We start from the raw sequence: 17417 nt of genomic DNA, 5'->3' as shown, positions 1-17417 counted from the left end.
GTTTTCTAATGATCTGCTCTGGTTTTGCTTTGTTCTTTTGGCAGAATTAATTGACAAACGTGGTGTGTTGAGCATACGTTTGCAAGCTGGTAAAGAAAGAAATGGTTAAAACAATCATGTTAAGTTTTCTTTTTGCACCAGAGATAAACATACATAAAAGGGTACAGATGAAAAGGTAGCAGGTTGAAAGAATTTCTAATATCGCTAACTATGTTCCCTGACAAGTTCACAACATAAAACCTTGAATAATACTCCGCAATTAAAGGCACTTTACAACTCCAAGACACGTGCAATCAAACTGCATGAAAAGTTTCAATATTCATAAACCAATTTGCTCAAGTGATTCAGATTGAGGTTTGTAGTTAGCACTTTAAAAATACAGCTTTGAAAATTCATGACTTTGGAGGACAATGTCATGGTTTTGTGTTTTTAATTTACAAATTACTAAAATTCATAAATATTTGATCTAACAACACTTAACAGAGGAAAATTAGTAAAAGTAATGTGAAAAATTATTACAATCTAAAACCAGAAAGAATGTGAGGTGCAAGATACCCTACAGCTTAAGGGCTGAGACATCACATTAGACCCCACATAAAATAATTAGTGTTTATTTTACATTGTACCACACCAAATGAGAATTCTCCGTTCTGATTGGCTTAAAGGTGTGACTTAACCTTTAGTAACGCACAACTTTTCGGGTATTATCGCTTATTTATTCAATAATTAAACAGTTGATTATTTTACGACTATAATCCATTAATTGTTTTTTCTATAAAATCAGAAATGACTAAAGCATTAAATGACTAATTGTTTCACCACTAGTAAATTTATGTAATTACCCTACAGTAAAATGCAATAGTGTTTTAAAGGACATCATACTACTCTAAAGTGAATTAAAAGAAACAAAACACTGATAAAATAATACTTAATATACTGTATGTAATCCCCTTTACCTCATTCCAGTGTGGTATTTAAAATTCATGGTGGATATAATGGCATCTTCAGTTCAAACACAGAGGGCTAACGAGGCAAGACCTCTGACGGCGATACACAGGACCAGAGGAAGGTTTCCTGGCTCTTGGTTTATTTCCGTCTTCACTGTGTCCCCGTGTTTCTTCAGGGACACATTAGAGGAGGCAAACAGATGTTCAGTCCTTTCATAGACGTCCCCTGTCAGTGCAGTCAAGCCTGCGCTGCTCAGAGGCAATTCTCCCTTTCCTGATACACACTGCACCTGGAAATAGGTGTGAGGGAAAGTTAATGGGCAGCTAAATCCCTATGATGCATCATTTGTTAAAAAAAACAACAAAAACAACTCACAACATGTTGTTGTGTAGTATTAATTTTGTAAAAACTGACTTTACTAACCAATAGCTCCATTGTCTGTAACACATTGTGGCTGAGACACATTCCCAAGACGGCAAGACAATCATTTGTCAACTCTGAAAGACAAAGACCCAGATAGAGGATGAGAACAGAACTTAAGGAAATGAGGTTTTCAGGACATTCTCCATGCAGAAAGAACTCTACAACTCTACTTGCTTTTCCTCCTGACCCTAAAATAATGATTTTTTTTTGACAGATTGAGGACTTCAAGCAACATTTCCCTTAAGTAATGGGCAAAGTAATAAAGGCTTCACAGAGCACAGCTTCTCTCACCATCGAAGGCGCTGCTAATGAGGTGAACGGCTGTGAGGACTGTTGTGCAATGGCCTGTCTGAGCTGACTCCACGTGCCCAGACTGCTCCACCAGGTCAAGAATTGCTTGGATGTTTTGTTTTTGAGACTCTGTCATCGTAAAATCACACAGGGCAGGACTCTTACCCAGGCACATCTGTTCCAGCTGAGACAGACAAAGATACACACATTTAAAAGTCCATTATCCTAACGCCACTTTATTATAGTGCATCCGTGCTGCCAAGACCTCTCTGTCCCACTTACCGCATTCTGAAGAGCACTGACGGCTGCTTGGTCCTGCATAACTTTTGTGAATTGCTGGAGCAGAGAGGACTTTATGGTGACAGGAAGAGATGAAAGCAGCTGGAAATGATCGTTAAGTTGCTCCAGGTCTGTCAGTGGAGAGAAAAAAAATCATCATCATTCCCTCCAAAGACAAAAAGTGCACGACAGGCAGCAGGTCACTAAAGCTGAAGCCTGAACTAGACTCTTCAAGAAAAAACACAATGATAACAAAAAAAGTAAATTGCACAATATGAACTTAACACATAGATTCTTGGTTTAAAAGATTCAGGTCAAACCACATGTTTACGAACAGTTATCACACCATCCTGATAAGACAGATTGGGGCCTCCAATCTGTCGAGGCCCTTTGTGACCCAACAAACATTTCTGAGCACGTCATCATCTGCAAGAGCCATCTAAAGCCGTAGTCACATGTTTTATGGCTGTAGGGAGAAAACAGTGATTTACCTTGTCGAAGGCGGCTATTTTCAGAAGCGTGCGCAACAGCTCCCGAGACACCGCACAGTTCTGTCTTAGCTGGGCAGTCTACTTCAAAACCTCCAGTGGTGTCTGACATCAGACACAACTCTGAGGAAAATACAGCATGTTACAATGCAAATACCCAGATATATGTTAGATAGTTAAATCAGCCGTTCTGGTCAAATGTGCAAATGTTATCTATGGATTCAGTTAATCATTTCTTACCATAGCATCCATCATGTTTGATCTCTAGTTCTATGAGGGCATAGGCAATAGTAGTATAGGTAGGAATCTCCATGGTAACATTACTGTCTTTACTCAGGCTCCCATTCTCCCTCAATGACACCTGCATAAACAACAACAATGCAGCAGTCATTTGAAACCAAACCAAACCAAACCAAACCGACAAAAAGAAGCAATGTGGAAGAGGAATCAGCTTTTACGCAGCTGGCAAACCTGTTGAGCATGAGTGGCACAAGTTTCACTTCTACTTACCTTGAAAAGATCAGAAAAGATCCACCTATTGCTATTACTCAAAGTTGCATGCAAAACTGAAACTCATCCTTGGAAAAAGTAGGATACCACTAACTGAAGAAGAAATATCAAAATACGTTGAGGAAGGGTAGGCACAGCAAAAAAAAAAAAAAAAATCATCACTAATAACTCCTGGAATATCACATTATATAGCAGTGAGAGACTGGATTCTCATTCAGATTTAAACTGCAAAAGACAAAATTCTTTCTGATAAAAGAACATTGTCTGTTGTGAAATCAACCCTCACACAACATTAAATCACAGACACGTCAACGATCAATTGTGAGAACGGGTGTTTCGTTGCTGCCACCCCACCTTAGGATTGTTGGGCCAGAAGCTCAGTCCTCCTCCACACCGTCTGCCCTGCTGCACCTCCTCTATGACCGAACAGGGCGTGGCGGTCACAATGCGCTCCTTCACGATCCCAAACACCCGTCGGCGCTTCTCCATTGTCTGCTGGATCAGACAGTGGGACATGTCCAGGACCCTGAGACATCGAATTTACAAAAACATCGGCGTTATGTTTCACCGGGTATATTAAACTGGGACCAATATGATTCAACTGAGCCTCATGTTCTGTGTGCAACTTTATGAGTAGACGAAGATCACTCCTGCTGTTTACATGCCTTTAACGGACTGAATGCCAGATGATGTTTCTAGTGTTTTTCTTTCATTTGAAGCCTATTTAAACACACTCTACCAGACGGGACAGTGGATACAGGTGGGGAACTAACCTGCCTTTGGAGTCTCGCAGCAACTTCTGCACATTCACCTCCTCTTTTTTCAAACTGCCAAAGGATGACTGGAGTTTGGATGAGTCTTTACCCTCCACGTTCACAGTGGAGTGGACAAAATTTGCATCCAAAGCTCCCTGAATGTTGCCACCATATGTCCCATTATATTTGATGAAGTCTGTCTCTTTGGTGACTGTGGACAGGGAGACATCTAAGCTTTATGTGATCTCAGAAGAATGAATTAGCTGTAATACTGTTTTTAACGAATAACATTACAACAAATGCATACAGTAAGTGCAGAGGGCTCTGATGTTCACCTGGATTTATAGGGGCGTCTCCTGTCAGTATATCATTGAGGTTAAAATCAGTGGGAAGATACTTGGGCTTCTGCCAGAACCAGAGACGCTTGCGCTTCACCACCACTGTCAGGAGAGCGACGGTGTCGTTCAGGCTTGACACTGGGATCAGCAACCCTCCCTCGTCCACCTCGTCCACAAAATTTCTGGTGGCTGTGGCAAACATCTCTCAGCTAGAGAAAAAAAAAAAAAAAAAAACCTGTGAGGGGGACCAAGAAGCAAGGTTCAAAATAATTACTCATTAGTCCAGAGAAGAAAGTACCCCTCATGTGGGCTACTAACTGGTTGAAAGCTAGGTAAACAACCCCTTCCACCATCACTTCCTTTTCTTTTCTTTTCTTTCAAAAAAGTCCCCCATACCACTTAAAAAAATGAATACTTCTTCCGTGTACTGTCATTTTGCAGCATATCAAGCAAGACAAAGTTTGAAGAAAAGGCTCGCCGCATACTTTTTTCTGCTTTCCGGACCAGCGGCTGATCCGCCCGCAGCACCGGAAGAATCCTCGTCAGCCTCAACCCCTCGCCGCCGCGGTCGAAATGTCGAGTTCGCCCGCCGGCAGAGCGGGACAGCGTCGCGAGTGAAGCACGCGCAGGCGCCGCGGGCGTCACCGCCTCCCCGAGGTTACTTGCTTCAGCGAAAGGGCCGGACGAGGACGGGGCCCGCTCGCGGGACAGACGGCGCCGCTCCCACGTCGGTGTCGGCTGTGCGGCGAGGCTCCCTCCGCTCCGGACAAAGGACGCGCGGACGCTCCGCCCTCTCCCCACGAAGCCGCTGTCAAAACACATCGTCATCCCCGCGGGCGCTGAGCTTCACACGCGTCAGTGAGAAATAAAAGCCAGGCGGATTTAGAGATACAGACCTCTCGGCGGTTAGGGCCACACTGAATGTCTTAAAGAGTGCATTATGTTACAGTCAAACTATACCCCTTTATTTGACTGTTATAGCCGAAATGAAAGGATCCGACTCGCACACACGCGTTTTAAATATTGCACGGAAGAAACCGGTGACAAGGGGGGGATCTTTCGTCAGCTACAGTGCTTTTGTCAAAGCCTCAAGTCGGACAGTCCTCTCCCAGAGCGCTTTGCACCGGTCCGTCACACTAGTCGGTCTACAGCAGCACTTCTAAACTCACTGGTGCCTTTGTCCCGGGTACTGCATCTGTACCATTGGTGGCTACTTGTTGCCACCTGGTGGCTGGTGCATATTGACCAGTGATGGACTGTGTTCATTATCCTCACTTGAGTCGCTGTATTGTCTACCTGTCATCTCTGATTAGGATACAATTTAACGAGTAGTACTTTATTTGAAATTATATTTAACTATATACAGACTCATTGAATCTGAATGACATAATGTTTTTTTCTTTAATATCACCCCCAAGACACACTTTAAGTTTTCTTACCCCATGACTGGTAAGGCTCTGAGGATGGCAAAATCACCAGCCTCTTAAACTTTTTGCATTGTGTAATGAAGCAATGGAGATTGCTGTTGATGCTTTGCACTTAGTGCTGAAAGATGGTTTGTCATCACACACAGTACGTCAATACCTGGTTCCATTATCCTCGAACAAAGCAACAGGCTTAAACAAGCATTGGTTAAGGCATCTGTGGCAAAAACACAAAACATCAACAGACACAGCAAAAAATGACTTACAGCAGACCACATGGTGAAAATGGCTAAATTACAAAGCTGTAATGAAGATGGGTCAAATGCCGGTTACCTGAGTGGAAGATTTTCAAAGATCTCTTCAAAGTGACATGAGGCAGTAAACAGCGTGGAACCAACAACTGTGTGACACAGCGGCAATAAAAGCTGTACACAAGGTATTTATGTCGAGGTTCCTATGTGGAAAACACCATCTGAGGCCCAACACATGGGAGGAGTCCCAAAAAAATTATACAATTTAATGACTGATCTTTCACCCTTGTCCCACGCCCAAACACAGGCTTATGGAGTTGGTACATTAGATAATAAATGTGTAGAGTTGTGTAACAAGCAAGGCATTGGAAATGACTCAAGATGATTCAAGTGTTTTTTAACCAAATGCCTTTCTTGGCCTCCCGAGTTCACCTTCCTGTTGCACACAATGTGATGGCACTGAGAAGGAGACTGGAGCTGCCATGAGGGCACAAAATGGACTTCCTCTTCTGTGGAAATGTGAAGTTTAAAAACTGATAATTCAGTTGTTTTTCCTCTTTTCCTGTTGGTACATTTAACCAACAATTAGGATTGAGTGGCCCCAGTGTTTTGTACAAACAGCCAGAAATGACTCCACAAAAAGAAAGCATCAGAGATTTTATTTTAGCTCATGGAGCATAATTTTGGACACTTTTGGTCCCAAAGCCCAGGGTCCATGTAGACAACAGTGCAGTGGATAAAGTGAAAAATGGATGGATTTGATGTTTGCTACTGCTGCTCATAGCTGCACAATCATAGCAAAAAGCGGTAATTACAGTTGTGAGACAGAAAGAAAAGTTCGGTCAGGATTACAGATCATGTGAACCACTGTTTGTTCTGAAGAATGCCTTACAAAACATATATCTTTAAAACATTTAAGAGATGCAACAAAAAATAAATTAAACAATACGAGTATAACCAGTAAGGCATCAGGCAGGTGCAGAATAACTATTCGATGTGTACACTTATTCGACAGCATATCAAGGCTAGTTTATCTCCGAGGTAGAGAATGTCCATGATAAGACGACAGCTAAGGTGACCAGTTGTTCAGTACATGTGAAGCTAGTGTAGACCAGTTATGAGAAGCATTTGTCATCTTTTATATCAAATAGATTTCCTTTTGTCAGTTTCAGTTGCACAGTGTAATATTACAGGTGGAAATGTGGGAAAAAAATCGCTTAAGTTTATCAACATTCTCATAGTATGCTTGCATAAACATGTTTACACAACTTAAATAAGCACTTGCTATTAAGGCTGTAGCTTTGATGAACTGCAGTAAAGGAGATAGTACTGAATGTGGATGGCAAGACTGGAACACAGACATCCCCAGACCCAGCCTGGATTACAGTGGAGGCTGTGCAGGTCGAAATGTGTGTGATCTGCAGTTCAGGGGTCACCACAGCGTAGGGAAATTGATGTGTGCAAAGCCAAGGTCCCTCCTCAGCTCCCAGTATGTGTTGTTGCTCACCCAGGTATCATCCTTTGACCTCCTGAAGAGACCGGAGACATGCCAGACAGTAATGAATACTTGCGAAAGACAGTCGAGTGTGTTGAAACTGGAATTTTGGCACACCCGGCTGTTACCGTAACAAGCTGCATGTGATGCTGTTAAGAGCTAAGATATGCTCACTTTTCCTTAAGTGACTTTTATTTTTCCAGTACAAAAACAGATAAATCTAGATATGTAGGTACCTGAAAAATGTAGGTTGATGTGTTACGTTGTTTTCCTCCAGGACTCTGCGTCTGTCTCTCTGCAGCTGCTCAATCCTCTGCTTCTGCTCCTCTGCAGCCTCCAAGTTCCCCTCCTCCAGAAGTCTGACACATTCATTTTTACATGACAAAACATCAGTATACAAATTTAATCTTGATTTTTTTTTTTTTTTGGTTCTGCATCATTACTGTAAGATAACTTAATTATGGATGAATAGGAAAACACAGGATACTGAAGGACTCGAAGCAGTGACGTTTTTTACTTAATTTCTGGGGCGCCTCGTGGAAGCAGTGTTTAGTTTACGGACTTTAAAACCTTACAAATGTGAGCTTAAATTAGTAAGATGGCTCTGAAAGCCTCTGCAGGCACTTGCTGTTCTTGACATGAGTATCAATGTGCCTATTTTTGTGCTATTCTGATCATAGGGGAGGGTGTGCATTTTTCAAGACAGCATGTCAAGAGCCTGACTGAGATCCATGATGCAAGACTATGAGATATTCAGATATTCACTGGCAATGAGCTATTTTTATATCAATCTTTTACCCCGAAAAAAAAATTGCGTTGCTTATCTTTCCGGTTGATATTACCAGATTACTTAAGTGCATGTGAATACACAGTTTTTTCCGTTTTTCCTCTTACCTTTGGTCTACTCGTAGTCTGGTGTCTGTAGGTGGTAGCAGCAGTTTCAGAGACGGGTCCAACTCATTCAGTTCAATAGCAAACTTGGTAAAACCATAGTACTGCTCATGGTCTACTGGCATTGCATCTGCATTGCAAACAAATGACATCCACCGCATTACATAGGATAATGGTGCGACATACATTTTACATGAGCTTTTGGTGCACAGTTATTAAAGCAACTTGTCATACTTGCTCTCCAGATGCATGTGGCTGAAGGCGGGTTTCCACAGAAAACTGCTTCGTGCCACTTTCCGAAGAGTCTGTGGACAACCTTCCCTTTCTGATCTGTGATAGTTCCCTCCACCTCATTCACACTTGAATTCCAGTATTTGGCCTGTGAAAAGAATTGACTGAATTGGAGTAAGAACATAGTGTTGAGCAATAGGTATCTCCTTACCGCACTGAAAGGAGCATGCTACTGTAGGTGAGAATGAATGGACACCGCAGAGATCAAGACAGTGTCCTCTTGCATGCAGCAGATGTTGCTGTTGCGTAAACCATCCTGAGCCGCAGTGTGTCTTGCTGGGCTGGTGTGTTTTTAATAACAGATGAGGATGCATAATGAGTTCTGACGTGTCTTGACTTGCTGTCCTGCACAGCTTCAGGGAGGTCGTTCAAACAGGCACACACTAAAACAATTAACCTTCTCCTCTCAGTAAAGACTTCCACACATCAGACACTGAAAACATCCAAGGGGTTCTTGCTGGCATGCGGGTAAGGAGCGCCATCTGTGTAGAGGTTTTTAGAACTAATGAAGGAACTACAGCATTTGCCGTGGCTATGGGTGAATTATATACAGTATATGGAAAAATGCTTTTCCACTGCTTGGAGGTTATTTTGATCAAGCCTCCTGGGGCTCACAGAGGGATGTCTACCAACACAAGGATGTGGCGAATGAGAGAAAGACAGAGTTATGGCATAAAGGACCCAATATATACTTAAATTTTGTGGCTTAAGAATCACCATATTTTACAGTATTGGATATGCAGTACTTGACTGTAAATGATATGCAGGTGTGACATCAATCCGAGAGGCTTCCTGCAGTGAGGTGCTCTGGTATCTACACACAGCAGCTTTGTAGCTATGTAGAGGGTCTCACAGTCGAGCAATTCTTCAGATGTGTAAATGAAGTGAAATTCTTTCTCCCACATGTTTCCAGGGCCAGAGTGGCTATTGGTAGTGTAGTAAACATGTTACGACGTTTAAGAATTGATATTCTCCATTTCACTAATGATTAGAATTTTCCAATCTAGCAAAATTATTTTCAGTGCAAAGCTTCCCTTCACCCTGACTGCTGTGTTTTGCTCTATAGCCCATTCACTTCGGGCTAGAGGGCAAAAAACAGCTAGATTGGGAATAAATTGAGCACAAGACGCTCCTGGCAGAATGGGTACTGTATCTGGAACGAAATGAAACCCTGTGTCTTCAAAGAGTGATTGTTGCATTAAAAGGAGCTGTTAGAGGTGGGGAGGGTTATTAGACCGGTTGCAGCCCTGCATACAGCTACTAAATAGAACTTTTTCACTAAAAAATTTTTTTCGCAGTTTTACCTCACCTTAACAAAAGTGATCTTGCACTGGCAAATATCACTGCTGGAGTTTCTGATGGAGATCTCCCCATAGTGCTCAATCCAGCGCTGTCCACTGAGAATGTTGTGGATGCAGGAAGTCACCTTGTTCCACTCATAGTGGTCTCCAAATCTAAAAAAAGAGAATTTAAAACAATATTCCTTTTACCTGTTCCTTTACACCTGTAGACATTGCTTTTAACTGACATGGTCATTGGTGTGTACAGTCTGTGTGTACGTGCGTCTGTCCAGTCCTAGAGTTAATGAGGCAGAAGAGACTCACTCTGGCAGAGTTACATGAGTAGTACCCACAGGAACAATTTCCATTGACTTCCCCCAGAACTTGTTCTTACACCTCAGGTCTACAGAATCAGTCAGAGAAAAGCAATTGTACACATTAACATACATGCCGGACAACCAGCTGCTGTTGTAATCTTTAAAGATTTTGAGAATGGCTCCAAATAATTTATATATTACACTACCTTGCCAGAACACAAAGTTTTTAGACTCGGCATGGCAAGCTGAGATTGGTGGGTGATGGCTGACCTGACATTATAAAGGGAAAAAAAACAGTAGCGTTAGTACACTGATTCAATGAATGCTTTCAGTGAATTATTATCAGAACACTGCCATTGATGACTTCTGGACAGCACAGAAATTGGGATTCATGCATACTTGCTCTGCAGCAAATCGAAAGCCTTTATCTGGCCGGTCACATTCATATGTCTCTCCCAGGACAGGGTTGAAAGGCTTTCCCCCAGTTCTGTAGTAGCTGGATGCATAGCCTGATACAACAAACGTAGCTATGTATACCTACATGAAGATACAACAATACAGTTAGTAGTGCTTTATTTACAAATTTTATGACTGAATAACGAGTCGCCTTAACTGAGGTGAAGCAAAAGCATAACTGAGATATAAAATGTGCCTTGTTTGTGAAAACCTTAAGGATTAAAAATATATCGAGACCACCAGAACACTGAACTACTGCATAGCATCCATTTTTTTTTATAAGTACCACACATTATTGGTTCGCGATGAGTGTCGAATCCCGATTTGATTCTCAGCAGTTCTAATTTCCTCTCCGTTTTATTGTAACGAGGGTATCTGTCTGAATACTCCTCGAATAGTTGCACTGATCCAGGAGAGCAATGAATTACTTCCACATCACAATAGGCAGCCACAGACTGGAGCTGACATCGACCTCAACTGCCTTTGATAGCACATTTAGATACTGTATACAGCTCATTTGTCCTCTATAACAGGGCGACTCCACAGGCTGAATCTCTACACCTCCCACACAAAAATGAACAAACGTGAACCCATAAACTCCATCACTCCAAAGTCAGTCGGTGCAAATGTGAGCAGAAGTGAAACACTGGGAGAATCTACAGACAGAAAGCAGTGTTTCTCTCACAAAAATAATATAATAAGCAGCACTAGACAATACCTCTGCCAGTAGGCTGCTGGAGTCTCCAGTCTAGAGGAACAATAGCAAGTACTGGGTAAATCCCGGCTCTTACAATCGTGCTTGATAATCTGCCTCAGCCTGCTGTAATTGTCAGGTTATGCTTCTAAGGCACACTTTTTTGTATTTCCACATTTTTTTGGCGTTTGACATTGCTGTTAAAGAATAGTTTGATAGTTTTGATAAATAATCTTATTTGCATTCTTGCCAAGAGTTAGCTGAGATACCACTCCTGTGTCCTTGTGCTAAATATGAAGCTACGGTTTAAAGTTATGAAGCTCAAGTTTAAAAAATGTGTTTGTGTATGGATTAAACTAACAATTTAACATGTTAACTAGTGAGCTGTAGAGGTGCTGGTAGAAGTTTTTCAAACTCTGGACAGAGTCAGGAGGCCCATTGAGGGCTTGAAGTGGGCATGTGATCGGAGCACTCAAACAGCAAAAGTGACTTTGCCATCTCACCATACGTTCAAAAGGGTCCTGTGTGTTAGCAGCTCTGTCTAGCAGCTCGCTGTACTCCAGCTCCTCACACAGTCTCTGCAGGGTGTTGAGCGGCTCATTAAGTTGCACAGGCATCGCCACTTTGGACAGGTCCTTGCCGATGTTGTTCCTGAGGATGTTCCAGAGGCTGATGGTGCTGTCGTTGGGGCTGGGAGAGGGCAGACAGGATCTACGCTGACAGAGGACAGTGCCATCTTCCACAGAGCCTGGGGACAAATAGTGTGTGAGCTCAGGTAAGACCATGAGCAAATAGCAAATGAAATTTGTAACCGAATCCATGAGATTGCACTGGGGCCAGTATTGCAGCTCTTTGTTCCATACTTTACCTGAGTTTGGTCTCTCACATTCTGTCCCATTGCTGAAGTTGTCCATGGAAATGTTGTCGCTAATGTCACTAATGTATGAGTCATCCTCTGACACCTAAAAAAAAAACCATCCAAATTTAAGCTAATAGACAGAAGATACATTTTTAGTACCACCTGCAACAAGGGACTGAGCAGGTCTCTTTCAACATCCTGTCATGTCAGCAGAAGATCTAAGGCACTGGAGATGAATGGTCCCTTAGGACCTGATGACAAATTTGCACCTCAGCTTCCTGTATTTTTAGATTAAAGTATTTAACTTCTGTTTTCACATTGTTTCCGCTCTAGCTGCTATCTGATCAGGAATGCCACATTAACACTGAAGGAGGACAAGAATGAAGTAACAGAGAGCAGACTTTTTGTATGACACACGTCATAAAAACTTAGCTTTAAGACTTTAAGATGTCTCCAACCATAATGTTTAGATGAAAGGCATGTTGTTCTCTCTGCAACAGAAAGAAACTGAATTCTAGACACATATTGCATTGCAGAGACAGAATTGCAGAGACAGAATTGATTAAGTGTTGGGTAAGAGGCAATAAGTAAATTAAGAACCTCTGGTGGTAATTTTGTTGGATTCTTTTTTTTTTTCTCTGTTGTTTCATGCAGATCTCCTCATAAAACAAGAGCTGCAGCAGATCTGGAATTAACTTTTTGGTTGTGAACAAGAAAAATGACTCAAAAGCCCCAAATGTCAGTGTTGAAAGTTTATGCCACTGGCTGATTCTGAGTAAATCAGTGCAACTGCTTACAGTAACAATTCAACACCACACTTACCTCATTTTCAGAGGAACTAGCAGACAACAGAACTTCCTGTGCATCAAAGAACTCAGACAGAGACTCTGCAATTGAAGCTCTGCTTTCATTGGATGCTTGGTGTACGAGGGAGCGGGATTCATCCACAGAATCCTGTTTCTAAGAGACATAATGTCCACAGCTATAATTAAGAGCAAGAAAAAGGGCAACATCATTGTAGGCAGGAAGGGAGGCAATCACGGGGTAATTCAGAAGATAATACAACCACAATGTGTAGCTAATGACAGTATCACAACACAAAAAATTGATATGCTATGTATTGAAAGACAGTTATCTATAGTGCGGTACAGTGCATCACAATATAAGTGTTACTGAAAAGAAAAGCAAAGCCCTGAAAATTTCTCAAAAAGCAGAAATCAGTTATTGGGTAAACTATATTTATTCTCTGCAGTATGACGTGCTTTCAGTTTCATAGAGGTTGATAGATATTTCAGTGTATAGTCTCTTTCTTTTTTAATAAAAACAGCAACATGTTCATATGGGCCATCATTTGAATGCCATAAACTGGTCAAATGATGAACTTCTAAAAATCTGAACACTTCAGAATTAAAATTTGTGTAATTAAAGGATTCAGCCACAGGTATAGACCATTTTCACAAAAGTATATACTATATTCTATCAATTAAACATTTTTCTAGAGACACTATTACAATATAGTGTATTACTGTATTAATTCTTGAAAGCCTGTCAGTTGTGCAAGTTTGCAACAAAAGTGCTAACCAACTCTTGTGCATTATCACAAACTGTCTGGCAAGTTGAGGTTGTTGACATAAAACAAGATGCACATTTAATATGGACTTAAAGCAGTCACACAGTTCTCACAATAACTAAAAACACGTCACCAATTACAAACCAAACATGGAAGTGAGCACACCTCTCTATCCTTTGTTATTGCTGAAACTGATTAATTAGCCAGGAAATAATTCTAGAGATGGTGCATTAGTTTTGCGCTCCGTGTTTGACAAATTTCCCATTACACGATTAAGTAGATCAGTTCACTCTCTGGTCAGCAAATCTGATTAAGTGAGCAAAGAGCATCCTTTAGGAGACAATAATGTGCCAGGCATTTAGAGGTCCTCCTCCTGACCCGTGTGTGTACACAACCGCAGGACTTAGAGGAGGCACTTTCTCATTGGAAAGAACAGAAATACAACTTAATACAGGAAGCAGTGTTTCCTGGCAAGGGTAAAGAAAATCTGTTCACTTTTTATAGTCATTGTCATCATAAAAGAAAGTGAGTAGAGTGAGGGGGTGAGAAGAGCGCAACATTTGTTGAATCTAGAAGAGAGGGAAGGGACAGCTCATTCATTCTGTGGCAAGAAGGCTGCGTGGGATGAAAAAAAAAAAAAGACGGATATAATAATAATCATCATGACGGTGGGGGAAAGGGAGTAGAGTCACTGCACTCCTGCACCCACCTGTACGGGGGCAGTGAGATTTATTAGTGTGGGCTCTATGATCTGGGACTCAGCATGAATCTTGCACAGGCGCTCTCTCAGCTCAGAGTTCTGGGCTAAAGCCTGGAAACATAACCAGTGTAAACATCGTTTATAGCACACAGCCAACCAATTCTGAAAGCTGAATTGAATTTTTTATTCAATCAAGTACCTTTACTATAGAGACGTGTGTATGTGTTGTCACTGCAGACATCAGACAAGAAGCAATGGGAGCCCAAATTATATTACTCACCCAATACTGACCCTGTGTGAGGTAGATTAGGTAGAAGCTGAGTAAACAGGAAGAAAAGCTAACACCCAGCAGGGTGTTTATTTAAAGACAAAGACATGTGTTGGCATAGAGAGCACACAAGTTCTAGTGTGGCAAAAGAAGTCAGCATGACAATGACCATGTGTCTGTAAAGACAGAAAATAGAAAGAGACTCTGGGTGGGAGGCAGCCGCCAGTGGAAACATGACAGTTGAACATGGTCTTGTTCAGGTGAGCAGGCATCTCAACAGCGTTCCTCTAAAAGGCTCATCAGTGTGTCGTGCCTTGCAAGTGGTGTGGGAGGACACAGCATCTGAGAGCAGTGCAAAAGACTAAAAGAAAGTGGAAAGCCTACCATATTTCTACTGACTGGTAGGAATTCTGTGTCTGCGTGTGAGTACGTACTATTCCACGTACCGTTACCAGTGCGTTCTTCAAACCGACAACCTGTGGTGAGTTAGAGGGACATGTTTCATGGTCCAGACTTTGCTTTAATCTCTCTCTCTCAGATGTCAGTGAACTCAGGGCTGACTTCATGGTCGCATGCACTGTGGCAACAAGAGAAAAAGTGGGGAGCTTTAAGTGCAAACGAATTCCTATTAATTTCAGAGCAATTTAGATCCTGTCACAGTAGATCCATTGACAGTCTATCACACGATGGTTCTAATAAAATGGAACATAAGTGAAATTTTGATTATCCCATATCGCTGAGCAAGCTACAGTCTTTGTTTTATGACGTTCATTTTACCACACACTTCATAATCAGTGCTTAGGGAGTCACATTAATGAAAATGCTGGCAGTGATAATGCATCACTGTATTAAATTAAGATCATCACACATCTTTAGCTTCATAATTTGGAAAGGGTATACATTTGGCATTTTAAATGCATTCACAGCTATTCCCTGGACCAACTTTAAAATCTTGATACCATTATGTAAAACACAAATCCTCCTTATTATTCCATGTCAAGCATCAGGTATCTGAATATAAATTTCAATGTGTGGCAGAAACACTAAATTAGACCCCTATGGCGCAATCTTCTGGTTACAAATGATTTTCCAAGCTTTTTGGTTTAGAAAATGAGAACTTCTCACTTAGTAACACCTTGGGGAAATGCTGACGGGGAACATCATCAGAATCCAAATGAATGAAAACAGAGACAGACAGTTAATCAGTAATTAGCAGCTGCCATTGCTGCACCATTGTCACTTCTATTCCTTATTAACAGCAACACCATGCCAGTCCTATCTTACTTGCAAATAAGACGGCATGAAGACAGATTTATTGGACATAATTGAGGCGTCTGAAAAATTATGCACCTGTAGAGTTTCTCTCAGTTTGTAAAATAATCTTTAAAACCCTGAATTTGTCAGACGTACTTGTCAAAATCAAACTGTTAATTAAAATAATTTACTCACAGTTGGTGGCAATACGGCAGAAGTCCTCCTGCAGCTTGGCCACATCAAAAGGAGAATCCAGTGATTCGGAGTCGGCTTTGTCATTGCCGAGTGCAGCGGTGGAGAGGTTGGGGTTAGAGGCATGGAGGCGGATAGAGCCAGCAGAGATGCAGCTGGGTACCTACAGTAATGCAGGAGGGAAAGAACTTTGAGGGACAAACTAAAAAAAGATTGAGTTTGATCACACTTCATTGTTACGTTGTCTACCTGCAGAGTTGTTTTGACATCTTTGTTGTAGTTTTTAGCGCGCCATTTCCTTGGATGTCTCTTTTCTTTCTTGGGGCTGTCAAATGTAGATGCCTAGTGAACAGTAAAGAAGATACTCATGTTTGAGGCAGAGTATTTTCGTAGGAAATTATTTCGAACTGGCAGTGCAAGATGCATGAAGTTCTATATTTTGTAGCAAATGACTTAAAGGTGCGACCAGGTGATGCTGGTGGTAGTGATAGTGGTCACTTGCCAAGAGCTTCAGCCATCTTTGTGTTTACAAGACAAAAGGTTAGAATATGCCCTCTTAGCAGCGCTACTTCATCCTGTCATGCCGAGCTGAGGGCAGAGTGGAACGTACATTGACTCACTATCAAAAATTAGTATTACAAGATGGGACGGGCCGGGGCTAGCTGGTGAGCATGCTAAAGTCAGTAGAAGAAAAGAAGTGACAGAAATAGAAGCAAAACAAGAGTTAACATGGGTGTTGCTTTCCACTGCTGGAGACAGCTCTTGGTGAGTAAAGGAATGAAGTCTGATGCTGAATTCGCAATGTTTCTTCTAGACTAGTAAGTAAACAGCTTTTAATGCTAACGTTGGCTATATAGCAATAGCAAGTACTTACATATAGTACCTTTAAGGGCTACAAAAAATATTGGTGGAGAGAAATAAGAAAAGAAATGACAAGACAAGTTACTTTGCATAAAGGTCAGAGTTATCTAATATTTTGGATGTGATTAATTGACTAGACATTTCAGCAGACTTAATCTTGAATTGCCATTATGATGACCAGACCTGCTCTGCATGTGAAGTTGAAAGGAATCAAAAACAGAGTGCTGACCTGCAGGGCTTGGATAGATGGAGCAGAATAGGTACGATGGAGGACTTCCATACTCTGAAGCAGGTGGTTGAGCTCCAGCAGGTAGGCTTCACAGACTGACAAGTCTGTTGAGAGTAGGAAAAAGAAATCAACAGGAGAAGAGAGTAGCACACGAAAATTTAGATGTACTGGTTTGGCCAACCAGGACAGGCTGTAAAAATGGCTCGTACCCTACTATCCATAAAGTCAGTAACTCCAGAAGATAGAAGTAGGTTTACAATGAGTATCCTTAAGCTTGAGGTGCCAATCCTTAAAAGTTTACATCTTCTGCCAAACTATGGGTCATTGCTTTAGCACCCTTATGGGATAAGGGA

General features: G+C 41.6%; 2 protein-coding genes across 13 annotated transcripts in view; both read right to left on the bottom strand.

Annotated features, from left to right (window-relative positions):
* Position 1: 1 nt before the first annotated feature.
* gsdmeb (gasdermin Eb) lies at positions 2 to 4753 on the bottom strand. Its single transcript, XM_040116749.1, has 10 exons — positions 4519 to 4753; positions 4030 to 4241; positions 3713 to 3905; positions 3294 to 3465; positions 2670 to 2790; positions 2433 to 2552; positions 1945 to 2072; positions 1663 to 1846; positions 1372 to 1445; positions 2 to 1237 (listed from the first exon to the last, which is right to left on the bottom strand). Exons 2-10 carry the CDS (start codon positions 4232 to 4234, stop codon positions 1010 to 1012), a joined length of 1425 nt encoding a protein of 474 aa, XP_039972683.1. The 5' UTR covers positions 4235 to 4241; positions 4519 to 4753; the 3' UTR covers positions 2 to 1009.
* A 1606-nt stretch (positions 4754 to 6359) lies between these two features.
* Positions 6360 to 17417, bottom strand: part of osbpl3b (oxysterol binding protein-like 3b) — a 31813-nt gene continuing 20755 nt past the window's right edge. For 3 of the 12 annotated variants that reach the window (XM_040118539.1, XM_040118540.1, XM_040118538.1), the window contains exons 8-25: positions 17065 to 17168; positions 16849 to 16866; positions 16224 to 16316; positions 15978 to 16137; positions 14975 to 15105; positions 14460 to 14552; positions 14270 to 14371; positions 12813 to 12950; positions 12000 to 12093; positions 11635 to 11879; positions 10381 to 10518; positions 10188 to 10251; positions 9989 to 10067; positions 9694 to 9838; positions 8328 to 8472; positions 8097 to 8223; positions 7439 to 7561; positions 6360 to 7236 (exon numbers count right to left, since the gene is read on the bottom strand). In XM_040118539.1, coding sequence (XP_039974473.1) covers positions 7140 to 7236; positions 7439 to 7561; positions 8097 to 8223; positions 8328 to 8472; positions 9694 to 9838; positions 9989 to 10067; positions 10188 to 10251; positions 10381 to 10518; positions 11635 to 11879; positions 12000 to 12093; positions 12813 to 12950; positions 14270 to 14371; positions 14460 to 14552; positions 14975 to 15105; positions 15978 to 16137; positions 16224 to 16316; positions 16849 to 16866; positions 17065 to 17168 — 2096 coding nt within the window. In that variant the 3' untranslated portion in view covers positions 6360 to 7139. The remainder of the gene's footprint in view (positions 7237 to 7438; positions 7562 to 8096; positions 8224 to 8327; positions 8473 to 9693; positions 9839 to 9988; positions 10068 to 10187; positions 10252 to 10380; positions 10519 to 11634; positions 11880 to 11999; positions 12094 to 12812; positions 12951 to 14269; positions 14372 to 14459; positions 14553 to 14974; positions 15106 to 15977; positions 16138 to 16223; positions 16317 to 16848; positions 16867 to 17064; positions 17169 to 17417) is intronic. The other 9 variants (XM_040118541.1, XM_040118542.1, XM_040118544.1 and 6 more) reach the window with 9 other exon arrangements.

This window comes from Xiphias gladius, chromosome 22 (assembly GCF_016859285.1).
Source record: "Xiphias gladius isolate SHS-SW01 ecotype Sanya breed wild chromosome 22, ASM1685928v1, whole genome shotgun sequence".
Classification (NCBI taxonomy): Eukaryota; Metazoa; Chordata; class Actinopteri; order Istiophoriformes; family Xiphiidae; genus Xiphias; species Xiphias gladius.
This window is presented reverse-complemented; position numbering and strand designations above follow the sequence as displayed.

Coding starts and splice junctions, on each gene's coding strand:
- gsdmeb (XM_040116749.1), bottom strand. CDS start 4,234: ATGTTTGCCACAGCCACCAGAAATTTTGTGGACGAGGTGGACGAGGGA. Junction 3,906..4,029: donor AGACGCCCCTATAAATCCAG/GTGAACATCAGA, acceptor CCCTGTCCACAG/TCACCAAAGAGACAGACTTC. Junction 3,466..3,712: donor CTGCGAGACTCCAAAGGCAG/GTTAGTTCCCCA, acceptor TCGATGTCTCAG/GGTCCTGGACATGTCCCACT.